Source organism: Drosophila mauritiana, chromosome 2R (genome assembly GCF_004382145.1).
Source record: "Drosophila mauritiana strain mau12 chromosome 2R, ASM438214v1, whole genome shotgun sequence".
Lineage (NCBI taxonomy): Eukaryota > Metazoa > Arthropoda > Insecta > Diptera > Drosophilidae > Drosophila > Drosophila mauritiana.
The window spans coordinates 16,340,389-16,363,568 of NC_046668.1; the positions used below are offsets into that span (position 1 = coordinate 16,340,389).

A 23,180-nucleotide genomic window follows, 5' to 3' on the forward strand; every position below is an offset into this window, starting at 1 on the left:
CACGCCCCCCCTTATGAGTGGCTTTTGATATAACACATAATAACAATACATTTGAGGGTGTGTTTATGGTCGTATGCAGAATCTGTTGCCTGTTGTGGCCAACTTTTGTTGCCGTTGTGCTTCTGCTGGAATTTGCCTCTTGGCCATTGGCACATTCGCAAAACACTCTTGGCTCAATCTGCTTTTGGTTTTAGTGCGTCTATGTTTGCGTTTTGTTTGCGAGCTTGTGGCTGAGGAGCTGTGCTCGTTCGAATGCGGCTGGTATAACCATTAAACTGCATCGCAACCGCAGCGCTCCTCCATTATTTAAGCCAAGTTTGGAACTGCTAATCTGCACTCTGTTTGGGTCAGTTCATTAAACTGGGTTTCGCAATTCAACAGAAATGAAATTAGCAACAAATCAAACTTCCATTGAAGGGTAAACTTTCTGTGGTCGAAAGTGGGGCAATTTTAAACTTAATTAGCAGGAGTTCTCGGGTTCGCTCGACGCACTCATGCTTTCGCTATCGCTGTAACAATGCCGAAGGATGCTGAAGGATGCATGGCAGAAATCCGAGGCGCAGGACAGGCATCAAGTGTCGCTCCGAGTAGCGCCATCAACTTCATCTTCATCTCCGTCGCCATCTACATGGCCGCCGTCATCCTCATCGCCATCGCCATCGCCAACGCCATTGCCATTTTCATCTCTCGTCATTGCCGACACACAATTCGGTTTTATTAACTCAAGAACGTCGAGTTGTGATGAAATGAACTGCGTTGCCCTGAAATTGCTCTTCCATGCTTGAAAGTAAAGGGAAAACCCTACTCCTCCAACTTTCCGCATTAATCAAGAGTCCAAGTGGCTGGTTTTTTGTATTTCGCATAATTTTATTATGTTTTATTTGTTCACTTTTCTCATGATGGTTTTTTTCAGATTTTTGTGTATTTTTTGCTCGGTAATTTTCGTTACATTTAACTACACAGACTTAAGGGCTAAAAATCATTTCTGCAGTTGCACAAATCGATATTTACACGCAATCATTGGAAGCTATTTCCCAATCCTTTGCCATTGGAGTCTCCGCTCGTTAGTGAGTCGCCAATGCTTTTGTATTTGCACATTGCTAAGACAGTTAAAAGTTATGTCCACTAATTAAAAATTGCTAAATATCCCTTATCTTAGACAATTAGTTTATTTTGATTACTCGGTTCTCTGCTTGTTTTTTGGATTTTAACCTTTTTGATTAACAACATCTTTCCAAACTTTGCAATACTTATAAACTTTATCCACTTGCACACTATAAATTTGTTTGCACGTTCTGCAAATAACTGTTTGTCACTCTTACACGTAATAGTTATTTTTGTAATTTAATTTAACAAATAATTTATTTACAGCTTAACTCTGAAAGTTATTTATTCGAAGAACTCTTTCTCGAGTAAAACCAAATTCCTTTAGCTAAATCCATTTTAATCAGTTAAGAGTTTGTCTGTACAATGCAGCATAAATCAGAGCCGAATGATTGAGTGCTTGTGGCTGAAACTAAGTTCTTAATCGTAGACTGGGACTTGTAAAAATATGAATTCTAGATTGGAAATGCACGTCAGTTCTTAATATTGAGCTCGTTAGCACTCCCAGGACCCGAAAATGCGCATTTTCGTTTATGATTTTCGAGATCCTTGAAGTGGCATAAATTATACTATATTTCGGCTCTTTCTCTCGTCAATTTTGTGTTAGTAGTCTGCAAAGTTGACATTTATATAATACATGTGCGGCATAAGCTGCATCCTGTGGCTAAGTATGACACTTACACATTAACGAAACACACATACACGCATACATATAAAAGGAGAGAGTTGTTCTTTACTATACATGCACACCTGCTATGTAGAGAGAGATAGAGTTCTTAAGTTCTGGTTTCGCTTGTCTGATAGTTTTGGCCTAGGCGTTAGGTGTATGGTAGTACGTATGTATGCTTGTAGTAGAGAAGTAACTAATTTTAGATTGGGTTTTCCACGGGGGCAACTGGAAATGGGTGGCCTGTGGGCTCGACTTCGACCGGCTGATGACATAGTTACAAATGCTCTCCACGCGGAACCAGCATCCTGGGGCTGCTACGTTTTAGGCCATCTACATCCATCTACACGATCTTCATATATACACTCGTGTGGAATATCCGATAGCCGCTGGCAATGATTATCATAATCATATGCAGCTGGGACTGCATTGTCTTCGTGGAACCGCCCACATGTCCGTGATACATGGCTGCCGGATTGTCGCCTGCAGGAGAGAAGTCCGGAGAATATGAAAACGAAATTTGCACAAAATTTTAATTAAAAAAACACATACACACGCTCTCACACACACACACACATGGCCGGTTAAAAGCAAAGTGTGAGCTTAACCAACAAAATGCTAATGAGCGTCGTCGCTTCATCGCGCCAGAAACTTATAAATTATGACTGGCACTAACTACGTGGGCACTCTTTGTTTGTGTTAGCCACTTCCCTCTCTTTCTTCCGCCCAGCGCCCGTCTCTTTCCTTTACGTTTCGCCGTGTTTATGGCCTGGCTTTAATGGCAGTTTGCCTGCCAAATGGCTGGATCTGGCGCACCGTGCGCGGGCATTTTTAATCCACATGCTTGCGGCCGTGTAATTTTCATAAATTACTTTTATTGTTTTCCCTCTTAGCCAACAGAACCAACCACACGCCGCCTGATATATGAACTGCAAAAGAGCAACCGGATACTGAAACAGACACAGGATGCCGCAGTTACAGATGCAGATACAGATAACGCCGCCGTGATACAGATGTACGAAAATTACAGATACTCAAATGAGCAGTCCTTTGCTTATTCAAAGTTTTAATTTCATTTGGCGGACATAATTGAAATTTTTCTGGCACACAGCGAGGCTTAACTCGATTGTGCACGGACAAAAAATGGTGCTCTTTTAATTTCGCAGTTAATTTAATTATTTTTTTCGGAATCCCAACGGATGTTGGTTAAATCATAAGATTTGCAGTTTCCATTGACAATGCAATGCTCAGCAGGAGGGGCGTATTATTAATAATGAATGACTATTATGGTGTCTTTTATCGTTCATATTTTAATTAAATAAAAACCGAAAATATTCTGAAATATATACTTGTAAGTTCATGGATTCTTACCCTTGAAGATGTGCACCAGGACGCTGGCTGGTTGCGTGTTGCTGGCGACGCAGGTAAAGTTTCCCGAGTGCTCACGTCGTGTCCGCTGAATGGTAAGCTCCGAAGATTGAAAGTCTGCAAGGGACGTCATTGATGAAAATGATGGGTTAGTGAACAATGGCAGCGAGTAGGGTAACCAGCACTCACCCGGCTCCGTTGACACATTAATGCCCCGATCGATGTCGTAGTTAATCATGCGGTTATCGTGATACCAGAATATATACTCCGAGGCCTCCGTGTTCTGCACCACGCGGCACTGCAGGCGCAGCGTCGAACCTGGGGTTAGATACCGAATCGGAGGACCCGTGATCTCGGCGCGGGCTTCTAACCATTCGATGTGGGTTTTGGGGGAAAGGAAAAGTAAGAGTGGAGAAGCGTTTTAGTTGGTTTGCTGCCAAAACTAGCACAATGTTTTAAAGTATAATCTGATATTATCTATGAAAGCAAATAATACCTTTACGACTTCAAAAGCTAGCTTAACTAGTATGCAAATAATTAGTTCGTATAAAACAACTTAACTTTCCATCCCATTGTTTCTATATTTGGATTCCTAGTTCAAAGGTTATATGCCAGCTTCCCTGGGGTCAAATCGACTCAACTCCTTTATCATTATCTGACTAAATCGGCTAGCATCCAACCCTGACAGTTATCAATTTCCCTCGGAGCCCGGCGAAAGTGCCCCACAAATTTATGAAATACATCTGGCAGACAGCCCAGCTCCACTTTGCCGAAAGAGGAAAATCTATGGCTGGCCTGTCACATCAGTTTCCATGTACGCATGTATGTTTGGCTGTGGGGCAAAGAGAGTGGCTTTGTTTTTTGGGGAAACTGCCAAGATGAAGGAGCAAGAGGCAGAAAAGTCCATTAGGCGCAGCACATTCAAAGTAAATTGTTTGTTAAATTCAGAATAATGTGCGTCAGTTAGCCAAGGACAGCGCGATGAGTTGAGAACTTGCTGAGTCGTTGCCATTTGCCCCCGAAACCGAGTTTGCAACTCGAGAATCCCATCTGAACCGAAACCCCTTTTTAACCCCCCGTTCGAATACCCAACACCAACCCCAATCCAAACCCATCTTAACCCATTCCACCTTTGGCATATGGACATTTCTAATTTCAGCTTGAGCGCATTCAGAACGTAACGAAAATGTGGCAAAAACTAGCTCATTCGGTAGGCTTTTTGCCGGCATTTGTTTACTCCGGAAGAGAAAAGCCATCAAGGCGTGAAATTATAGAAAATCACCAGTGCCCAGAGCGAATCACAAATAGAAATGGAAACCAAAGCAATAGACCGAAAATCTAAAATCGAAGCCGTAACTGAGGCAATTCCGGCCTCTACTTACCGACGACGCTCAGGTGCAGGAAAATCGAGGTGGGCGGATGGGTGGACACCTGGCACTCGTAGACTCCGGCGTCACGTAACTGCACGAATTTGATTTGCAGTGTCCAGTCCTGCAGGCGAAAAAGGAGGCCAGAAAAATGGTTAGAATTAAAGAGCAACGGAGACATTGGCCAGGCCGCCTGGAAGTCAATTTGCTCCGCTGCCGTTGTGAAAATATTTTGCAATATTCTGCACTGAATTTTTGTCACGTATCGGCTATTCGAGGCCGACCACTGCAAAAGTTCACAATGCAGCAAATTTTCACCAGGAGGCATGTAGATGAAAACTGCTGTATGCACAGGGGAAAAATAATATATTTGACACGTAAATTGAAGAAAAGAATAATAGAATTTTGAGAAAAAATATGAAGAACAAAATATTACGTATACGTAATGCAGGCAGGCAGATTCGATAAAACAAAAATATATATATTGTATAATTTAAATCCTAGACTAATATCACTAGTTAGCTATGTATATTTTTCCCTGACTGTAAGTTATTTAATCTGGTATGCAGGTCTCCGATCCGATGCAATCAGCACATCTTCCGATTTCGCCACCCCCTGCGCATCAGCAATGCAAATTAAATGGAGGAACAGGACTCACCTCGGAATGCTTCAAGTGCGTGGCACTGAACCGCTCATCGCTGCTGTACGTTGTTAAGCCGACCGTAAGCAGATGATAATCCTTTTTGCGTATCCACGATACCTAAAAATAGATGGATGGTTTGCGGGTTAGAGTTCGTTGTTCAGATAGAGAGGGGCGCCATTAGCCCAAATACAATGGGATTCGTTTGCCTCAAGGACTTCCATTTTTTTTGGGGCTTTCGAATGTTTAACATATGCCCGGACCATCCGAAGATGGGTCCAGGCTCTCTCTGTCCTGTTGAAATGTTTGTCAATCCATCAAGACGGGACTAGGACGATGACAAAGACTTGATGATGATGCAATTTTCGAAGGGCACACAGATACAAAACGGCTTGGGAAAAAAATCAAAAAGCAATTACGTGTAAGAATTACTACAACAGCAACAATAAACATAATAGCAGATTGATTGATCCTAGGTTCAAAGTTCAAATTGGCTACCTATCTGTAAATAGACAAACAAACAAACAAATGGGCGGGGCACCACCCAAGCGCCCACTCTCGACAAATGGTGGGCGTGTTCCCAGCACCCTCGCTGCTTTTCCATTTTCCTCCGCTTTTCCTTTTCTGAGTGTGTCTGAATGTGACTTTAGCTAATCTTAAATGACCATTAATCATTTCGTCATCTACTTTTTGCGCACTTTTTGCCTACATCAGCACGCACACAAACACAAAGAGAAACGAAATTTTCTAATATACTAGTAAAATATTAAACATTTAAGTGTGTGAACATCCCTCCTAAATGGAAATACTCATAAAATAAAATACAGAATATACATTGAATACAGATTCATAGAAAACTATTCTCCAATTTTTCTCAGTGCCTATACAGGCAACACATCTATTAGCTGTCCATATGGGGTTATTGCCTGCCGAAGATGATGATTTTGGTGCTCTGCTGAAAAGGATCAGGACGAAGCACCTAAGCGCGTGTATCAATCAATTTTCAATTGATAAGGATTTTATTTATTGGCCAACAAAAAGAATAAGAACGAATAACGAAGTAAAAAGCAAGGGCAAGCAGTTACTTTCAACTTTCCTGCGATGGTTTTCATTCCAAATATTGACACACGCGCGCTGCAAACTCAAACTGAAACTGCCACAAATTCGAACAAAACCAAAAAAGAAGCACACTCAGGAGAGTCGGCAACTTGAAATTAAGTTGAACGGCACAGAAATTGTTAAATCAGCTGCGTTTGCCAATAAAAACGAATTACATTCTCCGTGCTTAAATGTTTAATGCGGCGTATACGCAATGTGGCGCAGTAGCAGCATCAGCACCAGGATGGAGGATGGAAAATGGCGCGAGTCGAGGGATTTACCCCCATGGTGGAGTCCACAGCCAAAATATCATAATCCCAGTCGAGTTCCAGTGAAATTTCCGCTTAGGAAATCCATAATATTCCTGCACTTTTGCCCGGCTGTCCGAGCAAAAAGAAAACAATATTTCAATGTAGGGGAAATTTGCAATTGAATGGCAAGCAGTCGTTTATTATCAAGATTCTGCCCGGCATATGCTAGCAAAATCTTTCCATATATCTATTCAATACAATCTGTAACAGTAAAATCCGAGTGTGAGGCATAAATTGCGCATAAATTCCGTTTTGGCCCGCAGCTCCTAGACGACGCCACCCGACGACACACATCTCAATATATATATATATATATATATGTTTTTTAGGATTTTTACGATATTTATGATGGCAAAAGGGACTGCGACTGCTAGCGCTACGTGTCTGCAAATAAACCATGCAGCTAGCCAGAAGAAAAACACAAGAGTCGAGCAGCCGGCGGAAAAAGCGAGGAAAAGCAGCGGACGTGGATATAGAAAATTCGAATGCCTAGGGGGAGTTGGAAAGGGTGCCAAGTGAAGCCATCAGGGGGAGTAAAATGTGGCGGCAATTAATCAAAAGCCTGCGAATTCCTTTCCCTTTTGGCAGCCTTTTTTTATATGTGACTGCATGTGAGAGGCTGTGAGTGCGATTGTGTGCGTAAATAAAATCGCATAAATCTCAGTCGCCTGTCCTGCGTACGCATGTGTGTGAGTGTGTGTGTGTGCCAGTTGGCATCACCGCCGAAGCCCACGAATCCTGCGAGTCCTGCGGCTGCAGCTGCGGGCACGCAGATAATTGTTTACATTTTACCTTTTTTTCAACAGTATGCAAAATAAAAAGTGACGCTTAATTTATGGCCAAAAGCTACAGCGCACACACCACAAATCACTTGTTAGCAAATTTATGGCAAATTTATGCTAACTACTTGTCTGCCACGCTGTACCGCCAACAGAGCGCTAAAGGTAGGCCATCTGCAGTACAGTGGTGTTCAATAAAATAAAATTGCAATATTCATTCTTCTATTCGAAAATTTCAAAACGTCCCAAAGGTAGTCGTTATATGTATGTGTCAAATGTATTAAATGTGAGTGGTCGTTCATAAGTTGGAATGGTTTTCAAAAACTTAAAAATTGCTCCCACAGCTGTGGGTCTGGTAAACCTGCCAATGCCCAACATGTCGACTTATCGTGGAATCTCGATCTCTGACAGCGTGCCCCACATGCACGATTTCCAGGTGGGTGGTCGAGGTGGACTATGTGGACGAGGATGTGGCCAGGGGCTTCGATTTCGATGGGTTTGGGTGATTGGGTAATTGCATGGCTTGGTGGCTAAATCTATGCAGAAGCCGATTGCGACGAAGTTTGTATTTACTTTACTTTTCACCCCTCGCTGGGCCCGTTGAAAACTTTTGATTGGCTTTTGTTCTGCTCGATGTTGCATGTTGCTGCCGGGCAGGTCCTGTTTGGTTGCCTGCTATTGACGCACATTTTTGTGTGCTTTATGCGCCGCTGTCCGACCAATTTCCGCTTTGCCACAATCCCAGCGGGCGACTGGCTTGTAAAAAAGAACGCAGCAGCAACTTTTTCAATGTGAAAAACTTTTAACAAGCGATTTTAATAAAATTCTATTTAGCAGCTGCAACGGCAACAGCAGCCATTTTGGTTGCAACTTGTGCCCCACCCCCCGCACACACAAATGGTTGTCTGTGTTCATTTCATATGCGGCTGCAGTTTGGCATTCGGTTCACAAAGGGGATGAGGGGTGGGTAAGTATTGATGCAGGTGGGGCGGGGTGATCAGGTTTGGGTTTTATAAAATTGCATTGCTCATGCAGGAAAATAGTTTGAGCAGTTTCAGTGGTTTTTAAATTCCGCATTTTGGATAACTGGATAAAATTTTAATTTAAACGCTAAACAGTGTAAATATTTTTATTTAATTCATTAAACTATGTCGCTCCTAATAACATTATTCTTTTAAACACCAAACTAGTTAGCGTGCAAATATTTTTATTAACACACTGAAGCTGCAATGAAATCAATTTAAAATTGATTGATTTATAAAATACCAAATAATTTGGAAATATTTGGGGTAAACCAAAAACGAATAAACTTCGCTCGATTTATTTGCCTGAAATTTCATACACGACTCAATTTTTAAGATGACAACTTTGTTGTTTCTGCCTGCAACTAAAACTGCTTTTTTTCTGCACTCATCGATGCGAACTTTTGGCCGCTTTTTAGCGCCAACCACACATGCATAATTGAGAGCAATCGAAACTCAAATGGAGCTCAATTCAGCGGAAATGCATATTAAGTGCAATTACTGCATAATTAACCAGTGATTCTGCAATCACTAATTGCAACTCACACCGAATCTACTCGGTTTAGGGTAGTGCAAAGTTGGAACATTCATTGTTTGGGATGAAAAGGTATTTGAAGATGTAGAGAATTGTGACCTAATATAATTGCAGGACTTGAAGGAAACATTGCCGTAGATTCCCTGCTTTTCATCACTCATGCACTACGAGTAAATAGAAATGCAAACAATGAGGACTTCGGCTGTTTGCTGGCCCAACTCTATGCTAATGTTTTCCACCAATATTTTTCACATTCACCCAGCCTTGGGCTCGCCAAACAATCAGCCATTACTTTTGATAAGAGCCGCAGGACAAACAAAGAAAAATAAGTGGAAATGCAAATTACCATAGCCTACTTTTCAGCAGCTGTCAGCGGTGGCCCCGCGTGAAATGCGATTGTTTGCCCGGCATTCCCATTCACACTTAATGGCAGGCATTATATTCGGGGCCCAGGCATTGATGATTGCATTGCAATTAAAATAATTAAGATTTTACAGACGGTGTGAGCGAGGCAAAAGGTTGCCGCGACAGTGAACTCTGACCTCCCAGCACCCAGCACCAATCCTAGCCTATGTGCTGGGGTTTAATTGTTTTAGGTTGGGGTCAGACCTCTCACCATATCCTTTGTCGTCGGCCCAGAAAAGTTTATAGAAATGATGAAGCCATTCTCCATACTCGCAAGATGCCAGCTCAAACAAAAAATCTGGGTCAAATTGTTCCCTTTGTTTAGGACATTTGTTTTAATAAACATTGTGACAGGCAACAGAAGCAGGATTACACTGAGCGAAATGCCAAGACATAGGCATTTCTTATTACATGATTTTATGATCCAAACAGTTCCTTTCTATAATATACTTTTTACTAGCTTAATCTGTGCGACTATATTAGAATGTTTTTCTTGCTGTAACAGAATGGTTTATTATTATTTTTCGTGTGCACCAACAGCTGGATCAACATCCAGAAAGGACCCTCCAAGTGGCGTGGCCTCCTTCATCAAGCTGTCGACCAGAATGTCTTATTAGCTGGCAAACAACTCTACGACCATTGTCCTGCCAGTCCTGCCAGTTCTGAAAGTCCTGCCTGTCCCCTTCAGTTGAGTTGGTTTAATTACGGTTAAGGCTGCCAGCAACAAAGTGATAATGATTTGTATTCATTCAAAAAGGTTTATGGCAATTTTCGAGCCACATTAACTTCTTGGACCGCCGCCCCCGAAAGTGGCTGCATTTGAGTTTGCTCTGCCGGTCTTATAATGAGCTTAGTCCTTAGCCTGTCTCTGTAGTTGTGTATTTTGACTTACACACTTACAATTGCCGAATGCCAACGTTATTTCTAATTAAATTGGTTTTTCAAGAAAGACAGTTTTATGGAGCGCCGCTTCATTGGAAATGTATATGTTGCCCTGGCAAAGTCTTAAATATTTTCTTTCTTGTTGGTTAAATAATATAGAGCTTGGGAAGTAGAGACAGAAAGGAAAATTGACTTAACAAGAAATGATTTAATTAAGAACTAGGCCATAAGCCGAACAACCAAACTTAAATTTGAAATAACAATTCAAAGTCAAATAGAAATAATACATTAAACGCAAAAGTCACTCTAGTTTCGATTTATGTCCAATTCCCTTGGGACTCGCAATATTTTATATATATATGTTTTTTGAGAGTTCAATGATATGCTCGCTTTTTACTGGTAATACCAGCGGGTAAAAAGCAGCTGAACAAACAGAAGCTCAGACAAAAAAAGATACCAGGACCCACAGACCCAGATATAGACGTACACATAATATACACATAATATTTGAGCCCGAAGGTCATTGCAACAATAACTGGGCCTGGCAGTAAAATATTTTATAATATTTTATGTTTTTTTAAGCGACAAAGAGCTACAGCACAGTGGCACTGCGACTATGAATGTGAGTGCGAGTGGATGTGTTTGCTTGAGGTCCTTGCTTTTTGTTTGTTGTTCTGAGACTTGAGTGCAAGAGCCTTAAGCTCACACACACACGAGCACAGCCACCCACACATAGCTTTTCATAGCTGAATGTGAGCAATAAAAAATGAGGAACACATAGAGTTCACAGAAAAATGGGGAACTGGAACAACAATGTGTTTTACTTTGTTCGCCCAACAATTCCACAATGGAATATAACTCATGCAAAAGCACATTCACTGCCACATTGTGTGTGCCAAATTTTGAGCGAAATTCGAAACGGGGTTTCATGGCAGAGTTGCAGAGACCGAGGTGAAACTATGCAAAAATTATGATTGTGCAGGAATTATGTGTTTGTTTTGATTAAGCTCGGCAGAGCGATGCCGCGCATATCCTGCATTATCCTTTGCCAAACCCTCATCAATGGGCTGGCTAAGTTATTTGTTTGTTTTTTTGTTGTCTCCTCCACTGGCAGGCTGGCTAAGTGGCTTCCGTTCTATTTTGGCTTTGGTTTCGGGCTCAGCCTTCACTTCTCGGACAAGGGCAATTCCAATTTTATCTGATTTTAAACTTTGCAAATTATATGTGCCCATATACACACGCATACCTATGCCGGGCTGCTCTGCACAAACATTTGCGTAACCTTTTTTATCTAAACGACTTATCCAAACCGAAGGGCCAGAGCCCCCAGCGTTAATTTTCATAAAATACCAATTTCGGTGTATTTTTATCTGGCCAAGCTAAAGGAGAAGTGTTTCAGCCAAAGCTATCCGCACTCTCACTCTCGTACAATTATATTTTCTAATCTGAATTGGGGAACATTTCCCAGAAAATTATAAATAAATTACCTTCTATCTGAGCGAACGAAGCAATGGAAGCTGGGCGAACATTTTCGAGTTTTCAGCATTTAAGCTTTCGCATTTTCCATTGTCGGAAGCGTCCCAGAATCTTGGCATGCTGTGAGCACATTTAATTACTGCTACTTTTCTCTATGAAAGATCCCAGGCAGGGACAGGAGGCGAGTCTAGACATTAAAAACGACAATTTATCTAAAAAGTAATTAAGTGCTCAAGTCACACAGACACGAGTGCAGGGCCGCATAGCAGGAGCAACAGGACAAACATGGGAATCGGCATTGCCGGAGGAAGCGGAATTAAATGGAGTTCGGCTGCAGGTCAAGGAGATGGCTAGGGGAATATGGCTGGGAAAAGCCAGGGAGAGGACCAAGTCAACTGAAAGTCGTCGGGAGACATATATATGCGAACCTAAATGGGTTACAGTGGATGCCCCAAAAGTGCAACATGCTGAGCCAGGAGGTGGGCAATCACTTCACACAAACTTAATTAAAATATTTAATATTTCCATAAGTAATATCCTTTCATTGATCGTTTATTGTTAACAATGTCTGATCTATGGAATTTATTTTACAAAACTTACTTATCAGTCTACAGCGACTTATAAAATATTGCTTTTCTACTCTTGCCTAATACCCTTGTTAAAGCCTGGACCAAATCCTTTAATATTCCATTACTGCTCTGCCGCTTAAGCTCTCTGTGAACATAACTTTTCGTCAGTCCGTGCTGTGCCATAACTTTCTGCACTGACTGTCGCTGCTGCTCGACTGGTGATTTAGTTCAATTTATATGAGCCGGATGCAACGGGCATCACCCTTTGGCTGATGGCTGACACAGGACACACGTATTTGCTTAGTTTATCTTAAATGCCATTTAAGCTGCTGCTCTCGACTAATACCCTAATGACATATTTCAATGCCCGCCCAGCCACATTCGAGTGTCGTAATTCTTAATTCGAAGTGCTCTTTCCACTTTTTCAACCACGCACATGTGCGAGTGTGTGTGTTTGCAAGGACTTCTTGCTGCTCGTGTTATTTGATTTATGGGCTTTAAATTTGCCAGAAAACTGTTATTGCTGGCGAAGCAGATTTGTTCTGCATCTGAAAATGCTCTTAATTAATAGTATTACTTCAATGAAAAGTTGTCAACGCTTTTTACGAAGAAAGCATTATGTGTACTTAAATTTAAGGGACTTTACTCGTATTAATTCGATGTCATCTCCGCCCCGTAAAAACCAACCACTGCGTAATGGTGAAGCGACAAAAATTAAAATTGCAGCAAAATTCCAAAACAAAGCCGTGCGCTCGAGGAAGCAATTCATTTATTTAATGTTTCCTGCATTTTATTGTCGTCTAAAGCGAATTTACGACTGCGAAGGCGCAGACAAAACAAAGCCCGATTCGCGGAAATGTTTAGTGTGTGTATTCTTCAAGTTAAAAAGGACCTTTTTTGCGGGACTGGCATAGACAAAGGCGAGCAACTGACAAAGCATTTCGATTGCGCATTCTGCCGCAGTGCAGTGCAGTCGCAAATATGGAAATCATTTGCCCCTGGTCTGGAGGTGTACGTTTCCTGTCCACTGAACTTGCAACTCGCATCCCCACACACACGCACACATTCACATTCACATGCACATTCACAGACGCTCCCTGCTCAAGGTTTTAATGCCACACACACACACACACGGCGAGGGCAATGAAATGAAAGTGCATTTCCCATTTAGACGCAGAAGTTGCAGCCCTCAAAGAGCTTTAAGTAGCAGGGGACACAAATCTAAGTCATTTTGTAGTACTTATAAAGAATAAATAGAACTATGAAGAAATCTGCGGAACTGAAGAATTTTAAAACAGTCTGTAGTATTAATAATATTTATACCCATTATTATTAAGAGAATATTTGTGTATTAGAATCGCTGACAAATGTGTAGCGGCTAGGAAAAGAGGGATATCTGATATCTACTTACTCTCACATTTCAGGACATTTCTCGCAGTGCAGTAACCCAATGAATTCACGCCTCATTGGGGATTTGGTACAGCTCTCTGTTTGCCAATTAAGCAATGAGTGCGTGAAGACCTCTTAATATAAATATATACACCCACTATATGCATACACAGCTGTAGCTAATGAATGCATCTGGCCAATCGGGTAGAGCTCCTTTGAGATCGGTGCAATTAAAGGGTCGGCTGCCCCAAGCGCATTGCAATGAGAGGGCTAAAACACGATGATAATATTTTGCTAACCCCAAAGAGGCCATGCAGCACAATTTCCATAATACAAATTGCCGACTTATTAGGCCGAGACCCAAGCCTATTGTGTGGCCCATATAGGCCGGGGCATCCCCACTTGAGCACGCAGCCGTGGAAAGTGCCAACTGGCTAACACTCTGGCACACTCGCAGGAGCCTACGAGGACTTAAGTGCTTATTAACTTCCGCACACTTGAAGGCACAATTATGAAATCGTCAATTTAAACCAGACACGCAACAAACACGCACCGGGGTCATTTGGGATGGGCGACGGAGCAGCTGGCTGGCCTAATCGAGTGTCCGACTTTTTGGGGTGGCGGGGCGGGATAAACAACGCCCTGTCCTCGGGCCCGAGGAGCAAATACACGAGACGTGACGCACACCACGGCGTATGAGTAATAACTCTAGACAAGCGGAAAATTAATACCACTTGAGGCTATGGCATGTCAATGCCGCTACCCCGCACACCCGCACACCCACACACCCACTCCACTCCACACTCCTGGCGAAAGGTGTAATTTGTCTCCCAGTGCCATCCCCTATGGGCCAGTGTGTTTGTGTGTTCTCATTGTGCTGCCAAATGACCCACGCAGTCATTTTGCTCAGGCCCAAAATGTCCGAAATCTGTGTGCTTACTACCATATTAGTTTGCCTCTGGGCCGAAACGAAGTCCCTGACACAAGTGCCCTCGATAAGCGGAGCGGCTTAATTAAATTCTGTCGCAGTTGGCAGGTGGAAATTGAAAACAAATAAGTAAACTTTAGCCGGAACTCGGGGTAAGCGGCCTTATCGTTTATGCCGGGAATTTTTAGACTTTCCTTGGGTAAGAAAATTAAAGTCTAAATATAACCACATGCTATTAAAAGTAAAAGCATTGCAAATTCAAAATCAATACTTTTTTCATATCATATTTTCAATGAAAGTAAGAATTCCTACAATTGACTAAAAATGTAAAAAATATAACACATAAATAACTACCTGACTAAGTCTTTAAAGTTAATTTTGTATGGGCGTACTTTATAAGCGAAATTTTAATATCGTAAAAACTTTCATCGAGGTATATACGCATAACTTGATGAAATCTGAAGAGAATCGAAAATAAAGCACTTGATCGATCTGGGTCTCATCAATTAACATTGAATGCTTTTCCATTTCCACGAGGACAAAGTCTGGCTGCCTCACATTGACAAAAGGCAGCGACACAAAAGTCATCATCATCGCCGTTGTCGTTGGCGGAGGCAAACAAAGCAACAGTGATGGATTTATTTTTAATAAAATATTAAAACAATACTGGGCGTACTTACCACCCCCTCGCCGATGTGGTGCACGGTGCAGGGAACGTGGGCGGTGGCCCCGATCTGCGTGGTGACCACCGTCGAGTTCTCGGTGCCGAAGTACATGGGCGTGCCGAAGAGGCTCTCCATGCCGCCCTCGATGCCGTTGCTGGCCTCCAGATGGTTCTCCACGGGCTCCGGCCGGTGTACTGGGATGGGATAGGGTCCGGCCGTATCTTTGGCCTGGATCCGGGAGTGCGAGTGCGAGTGCGTCTGGAGCACCGCTTCCTGCAGGTGTGTGGGCGTCGGCTGGCTTTGGCCATCGATCACATTGGTCGAGTCGAAGCTGGTGATGCTGCTGCCCCCGGCGGATGCGGCACTTTGGGCATACGGCTGTGGCACGGGCACCGGTTCACCCTCCTTCGACTGTGACATAATTAAATTTTGATTTATATGCCTCACTGATGGCTCGCTAGCCGGCGTCGTCATGGTGGCGGCTTTTGTTATTCCTCCTCCCGGCGATGCGGATGCTGTGTGGTCTGCGAAGGGAACGACAGAAGAGGATGTGAGGTGACATTTTAAAATGTGTTAATATATGCGCTGTCCGCCGGCGCCGCAACAGTTTGTCGGATAAACAATAACAGCGTGAAGTCAATTAATTTGAATGAGCACCCAGCGCGTGCGTATACGTAATATTTTACAACGGATTTTCATTAGCCTTGGCCCAGCGAATCTGCATAAAGTGACAGGACTAATTAAGCCGCCGACCTTATCAGGGATTCCTGCGGCTGCTAGCTTAAACAGAAATATGATGGTTAAATTATATAAAACGCTTAGCTAGATAAGCACATTTGAAAATGGAAAGCTAAAAAGAAGGAAAATTAATTCGAACCATAGAAATTCTTTCGTGACAGAAGTTGTTTTGGTCACAAGCATAAGTTATTAAGTAATAAGTTTATTGATTATATGTTAAATTCAGTGAATTAAGAGTTCAGTACACCTTATATCACACAAATAAGCTTCGTTTAAAAGCCTTTGCTCCCCTAATCCACAAGTAAAATTCCCGTGTTGTACTTATCGTTTTATTTGGTCATGGTTTCGTGCCCACAGACACATGAGCATTTGGACCAGGCGAAAGGACACCCGCAGAACACCTACCACATAACATATTACCCGTTTCGGGTTTTGGTTTTATTTGCGCTGCGTAATTTGTGTAGAATTTGTTGGGCAACAAAAAAAAGAAAATAATATTTCACAATTAAAGATAATTGCTTTTGGCAAACATGTTTGAGTCTTGTTTAGCAACGGTAATTAGGTTGAATTCACCATGCTGTAAATTCAATTATGGCAATGCATTTGGGCTCGTTTTTGATTTTGAATTTGATTTCTTGGCCACAGAATCTGGTGAAATTTTGTGATGATTGGCTTTCGTTTGGCCAGTACGTCCACGTCCATGGAGACTCGTTTGTCATTGTTCTGTGCGCTCACACCATAAATAATGTATGCCAATCATGAGAAATTTATTATGTTTGGCCTGACGATGATTGAATTTGAAGACCAGTGCAGTTCAGTGGACAAAGCGCCTGCACCGAGTGCATTGAATAATGCAAAATTAATTAGTTATGGAACTCGCCAGGGGCCAGGCTTGCACCAGACTCGGCTTTTAATTAGCACGTTGCTAAGACGCCAGATATGCCACTAATCGAATTATTCAAAGAAATTCTAATAGAATCTCTCGCCTCCTGCACTCGAAAGGAATTTCGTTCGAGTCCTCCGCATAGATGTTTGAAAATCAATTTACCCAGCTTTGATCTCAGCGAACAATCGAGTCAATCAATGCACCTTCTTCTGATTGACACCTTAGAAATCGCCCGATAGCTCCTTCAATTGACATGTGAGAGTGTGTTGCCACAGCAATTTGCAATTGCAGCGGTGCGACAGAAGGAGGATTCCTGATTCGCCAGGTCAACCAGGTCTCGCAACTCGGATTTTGCACTTTGCGGTTTCTGTATTGTTGTGCCGTAGTCCTCCGGCCTTATGAATACGAAGAAGCACTCCGGAATCTGACACACACAGGAGAAAGTTTTTTTTTTGCTCTCGGCTTTTTGGATGAAATTGCCTTCAAGGAGCTTAGAAATGTGGCTTGCAATCCATGCGTGCAGATTTGCCAGAATCTCTATATTTATATATCCAAAAACCAATCTTCAACGGCAATTCATATGTTTGTTCCCTCTTTTCAAACCGAAAATTTCTCGAAGTGCATTAGCTGGCAGACTTCACGTCCTGCACGCACAAAACAAACAAATAACAGCTCGGTTTTCTTCTCCCTTGTTTTCCTTAATAAATAATAAATATTGTTATACAAAAAACTAAAAACAGGTCAACTAGACATAATTAATAAATATTTCAGATGAAAGCCTTAGCTAAACACTGTAAATACCTAATTATACCATTAGCTTTAATGAAATGTACATATATATATAAGGGATAAAGCACAAATAAATTAAAAAAATTAAAAATAACAGCTCGGCACAATGCGATTGCTATTGCTGCTTCTTTTGCTGTTGCTGCTGCTGCTGCGACTGTTGCTGCTCATTGGCACGCAGAAGTTGGCCAAAACTGAATCGTGGCATTTTCGTCACGTTCGCACGTGACTGACTGCCTGCGACATTCAGCTTTTCCTTGCCATTTTCCGGGTTTTCCCGCTCTCCGCTCTTCATCCACTACATACGTAATCGTAATCGTAATGGTCGCTGGCGGACCGCAAAACAGCTTCTGAACTAGTTGCCAGTTTTTAGAGCTGCTGCGGTATTCGACCCACTTTCTGCCGTGTAAATTTGCATTCTTTCGATGGCACTGGTGTGACTTTGTAATTGAATTTTTCACGGCGAGTTGTTGGACTGCATCCATCCGGTTTGGTGGTTCGTATTTTTCTTGTTTCCGGCGTTTGGGCTTTGGATTTACAATCGGTCCGCAGTGTGCAACCGCTGCTAGCTGCGGATTGTCAACAGCAGCAAGAAGATTCGCTGGCTGAAAGTGCAGACTCAAACGCAAACCAAGGAACCACAAACATGTTGCACCAAAGCCATACAGATAGAACAACATTTTTGGTGGGATTTTCCAACTTTTCGTTTGGCGAAACATTCGCAATTTGTGTGTGCGTTCGCGAAAGTTTCATCCGCGGCTGGCCCCGCTCTACGATTCTCGTCCATCGTGTTTGCTTCAACATTTTAATCAAAAGTTCGCTGCAAGCTGCGTGATTCCCGCTCCGCAGCAGCAGCTCTGCCCCTCCTCCATTCCGACCCCTTAGTCCTTCCGGCAGTCCCGCTGCTCAACTAATATCAATGATTTCTCATGTGCTCGTGTCGACGCCCCACAGCGGCAATGGTGGAATATTTATGCTCCTTGTGACATCATGGCTTGACATTAATTAAGTTTGCTAGCGCACACACTGCGTATGCGTGATGTCGAATGAACGACTTCCGAGTCTCGTTTTCAGCAAGCGAATCTTCAAAATGGATGGATTTTTCGTACGGAAACAAAGACTTATGCGGATGTATCGTGATTTGATGAAATTAACGAAACAAGGCTTTCAATGCTTTTAAAAATAAATTTTCCCGCTTGGTTTAAATTTAGCAAATAACATTAGCTAAATTCCGGCATGTGACTTGCCATTTGGTAATTAAATTGCTTTAATGTCTCTGCTTTGTCATCAATTAAATTAAAGGCTGCAAAAAAAGCATTTACAAATATCATTATGATAATTGTGCGGGCTAGCGACATCCTGTGCTTGAATCATTAATTTCATTTGATTTCATATTTAATGCTGCGAACATTGTGTGCATAAATTTCTCTAATTAAAACACAAATAAATGGCGAGTACATTTCCGATTGTCATGCCCTTGCAGCATAATTTATTCCATTTGGATCTAACTAAATTTGTGGTGCGAGTTATTTACAACAATTGACACAAATGCGGGCCAACTTTTAACGGCCATCGAGTGCACGGGGACAATTGAGCATAAAACAACGAAGCTTGCAGTGTTCGGAATTGAAAAGTTTTAATTAGATACATGGTCAAATGGTGAAATTGAATAATTCGAATGTATCTTCCAAGGCGAGACTCAAAATGTTGAGGCAAATTTTAAAGTAAACTTTAAGCTTTTGGGACCACGGAGGCCAGTTGGGTGCTAGCTTCATTACGAAACTTTTCCGTTTGCGGATGGCTCGGCGCTTTCTGTTTTTATGGCAAATATTGTTTGTTGCCAGAGTCGAAATGTTTGCATTTGACACTTGGCGGTAATTTGTGTGTAAATGCGTCAATGTGGCCCCTGACCTCAAGCCTCGGGCTGTGCGAAGAAGATTTGCCGGTTGGCGAGGGGAAACTTTTTGGCCCACTCGCAGCCATTTAATTGAAATTCCGGAAAATGGCCCACGCATGCCTGCTTTGTAAGTTTGCAACTTCTGGCGCAAAGTTGATCGTTTGGCCGAGCGAAACGATTCACTTTGCGACTGTCATAATTTTGATGGTCGCAAGTGTAAAATCAGATAAGTGCGCCACACACTTGCCGCCGACTATTCGCCCATTTATTTTCCAATAAAGCCCCCGACAGGGCCGTGGCAATCATTAATGTCGCGATTCCAGGATCCAGGACCAAGGAGCTCTCGTAAAAAGGCATTAAGAGCAAACGTAAAGTGCCTATTTAAGTTGAGTCATAAAATTGGCTTTCTATCTGGCCGCGGAGCGAAAAGGAAATGGCAGCTGCTAGGCAGAGAAATGGGGAATGAAGCCAGCCATTTTTGGGGCAGACTCTAGGGCTGAGAATTCTAATTTTATTTACTTTATTTCAATTCGTGTCTAAGTGCTCAAGTTTGGGTTTTCTATTGTGGGCTCCTAGAATAAACTGGCAAGTTTTAAATAGTTGAAGCCAGAGTCTGAAGGCTAATTGCAGAGTCTGGTAATGGGAAGTTCGTGTTGTCAGGCGCTGATGAGTTCCTAAAAGTATCTATTTTAAGACGCAATTTTAAACGCACTGAAAGCCTCAATAAATAACTTCCGCACAGTGGATTCATAAATTGTGACACCAAAATAAATAAGGTACAAATACGCCCCAGCGGATTTTGTATGAGTATTTGCGATATCCTTGATCCAAAGCCTTGTGAAATCAAACGGAAAGGCGGCAAACGGGAAAGTTCATATAAAAGAGCATAAGTTAAGTGAGGGGGAATGCTTTTCATGCATAATGAAGATTTATACATTGTGGAGCCCCAACATTAGGGGCTTTGCCAAATTGCAAGCACGTGCGAATTAGAATGGAAATGCGGTTGGAACCTAAGCCAAGAGTCCACGGCTCGGTGGGCACTTTGAATAGTCGAACCTTTTGGCCCTCCAATAAATGTTTAGTATCTGTGGCAGCGGCGGGAATGTGGCGAGTACATAAAATTAAATTGTCAACTTCCGTAATGCGGGGGCATAAACAGAAAACCGAAAACCACTCGCCACCCTCGAGCGTTCGCCGGCTGACCAAAGTGGCATCAAAGTGAAAATATTATTAAACGAAAAATAAAGCAAAGCACCCGACACCAGTGCCACGAAATCGGAGACAAAGCAGCCGGAGATGAAGGACATGGCCCAGAGAAGGCAACTTTTTGGCAGTCCACTTATTTCGGGCGACCAGACACACTTGACAGTTGCCACAAAGCAACCGACGGCGCCTGAAACCCGGAGTCGCAATATAAACTTCGGCCTGTACCGGATGTGGCAAATTTGGTGGCACTACAAGGGACCGAAAATAACAGAACCGAGTGTAATCAAAATCGGAATTGAGCTTAGCTACCCTCTATTCCCGCAATTGGCAAGGGATGTTGTATGCACATGAGGTGGACTGGATTTTTACAGGAAGTCAAGTCGAGAAAAAAAGTGGGTTGTGTAAGGAATAGGATTTTATGGTCACTTTGGCGTGCACATTTGAGCACACTTTTAGTTTTGCGTAAAGGAAAGAATTTAAGCTGAGTTTATGTCTAGAGAATGCTGTTACACATAAAATAAAAAAGAATTCCTACCATTTTCACTTCAATGGATTAATTAGCAATTTTATATTTTAATAACATTTTTTATGTATTTAATATGAAATACTTATAAGTTTTTGCTGCAGTGCCATCCTGCTTCCATATATCCGCTTTTCCCGTAAGATTCTGCCACCTTCGGCACTTAACTTGACAGCGACGTCACATTTAATGCCCTTGACGTCGTCTATTTAAGTTCAATTTATTTGCGCCCAGACGGCTAAGCGAATGCCATTGATCGATTCTTGGCAAATGTCCGCTGCCAGCTAGTGAAAAGCTGCACAAGCGTGTATCCCGTCGGTCCCTTCTGGCCTCACCCACCCACATCACCCATCCGCCGCGTTGACATTGGCGTTGACTGTGCCGAGATTGGGCAATCTGGGCGATGCCTTTTATGTGGCTCCTTTACATTTTCGCCTGCGAATGTTTTTCTGTGAGCTGTCACATTTGTCCCTTATCCATTTTATGCCGCTGACATTTCTCACTAAGCCCAAATAGAAAACGGGCTTAGGGCCCGTCCGGGAAAGATGTCCGTAAAAGGACGGACATAAAGGATATATCGAATTTAAAATATTTGCTTGATTTGCTTGTGGCCATAATGCCATCAGGTGAGCTGCCTCTGATTTCGGGCAGCAGGCGCACTTTGTGGCAATTAAACATGCTCTCTGCCACAAATTGAATCCTGCGGTTCGACTCTGCCTCACCTCTATGGAAAGCTTTCAAAGTGTTATGTCCCAATGATGAATCCATTGATTTCCGCTGACCATAATTGTTGAGCGCTGCATTGTGCTGGAGCGAAACCATAGTTTCCATACCAGTCAGCAAACTAAGTCTCTTCCGGCCTCAGCATTTCTGGTGCACTCAATTTAAAGCAATGTAGTTCGTATGTTTGCTTATTGCATAATACACGCTCGATTAAATTGTTACTGCTAATGGAAATCTAATCTGTTCCGAGAATATGCAAAGCCACAGGGATGTGAAGTTCTGAAATAATTCACTGATACATCTTGCTAGAGTTGAAAACGTCTCTTGGCAACTTAAAACCTGTCCGTGTGTGCACTTGAATTACTCAAACAACAGCTGCAATGGCCGAAAAGTTTACCGCACCGACACACACTGCGTATACGTAATGCCAGTTTACTGAGCTCAAGCTCAAAGTTTCGACTTGTGCAGCTTGTTGTGCTTGCGCTGCACTGTTTAAATGTACTTTTCAGCTATTATTTAAACAAATTGACTTTAATTCAGCAGCTGGCGACTTGCACTGTGCATGATTTCCGACCATTAAAACCTGTCGACTGGCAACCGACTGACAGGTGCCCTAGGATTGAAACTTACAGTTGAAAGGAAATGTTGAATTCGAGCAGTTCGTGCCACACAAACTAATTGCAGTTGAGTGCGGAAGTTTCTGCAGCAATCATTTCAGCTTAAGACGAAACTTTCAGTGGTTGCGCACATGAAATGTTGGGGGAAACACCCGACTTGGGATTCCTATTCACGATAGGTGCACATATTTCAGTGAATATTTAATAAATATTTTCTGGAATGCAGTGGGTACTGACAGAAACAACTGGTGTGTAATGTTTTGAAGCATATTTACAACTGAAATCATTTAATCATTTAATTTTAATCTTGACTAAAATTAAATAATTGCACGTATAATAAAAAATAGTTGACTATAAATATGACTTAATAGATTTGTTTTATTTTTATACCAATATATCAGCTTACTTAAAACATATTTAAACAAAGTTTTCCGTTTGTAGTCCTTGGTGAGTTGCAATCCATTGGCAATTGTTCAAAATGCGGCAACAGCACAATCACATGAGAAAAACATTTCATTTGGCGAGGGAAAAGTTTCTCGACCACTGGCCATTGTTGGTTGCTTTCACCAACTCAATGGCGACTTATTTAATTTGTTTTGCTG

General features: G+C 42.3%; 1 protein-coding gene across 1 annotated transcript in view; it reads right to left on the reverse strand.

The window, feature by feature from the left end:
• Positions 1–869: 869 nt before the first annotated feature.
• Positions 870–23,180, reverse strand: part of LOC117137883 — a 32,812-nt gene continuing 10,501 nt past the window's right edge. The window contains exons 2-7 of the mRNA XM_033299613.1: positions 15,221–15,729; positions 5,165–5,266; positions 4,522–4,630; positions 3,329–3,505; positions 3,143–3,256; positions 870–2,254 (exon numbers count right to left, since the gene is read on the reverse strand). Of these exons, the coding sequence (XP_033155504.1) occupies positions 2,115–2,254; positions 3,143–3,256; positions 3,329–3,505; positions 4,522–4,630; positions 5,165–5,266; positions 15,221–15,729 (1,151 nt within the window). The 3' untranslated portion in view covers positions 870–2,114. The remainder of the gene's footprint in view (positions 2,255–3,142; positions 3,257–3,328; positions 3,506–4,521; positions 4,631–5,164; positions 5,267–15,220; positions 15,730–23,180) is intronic.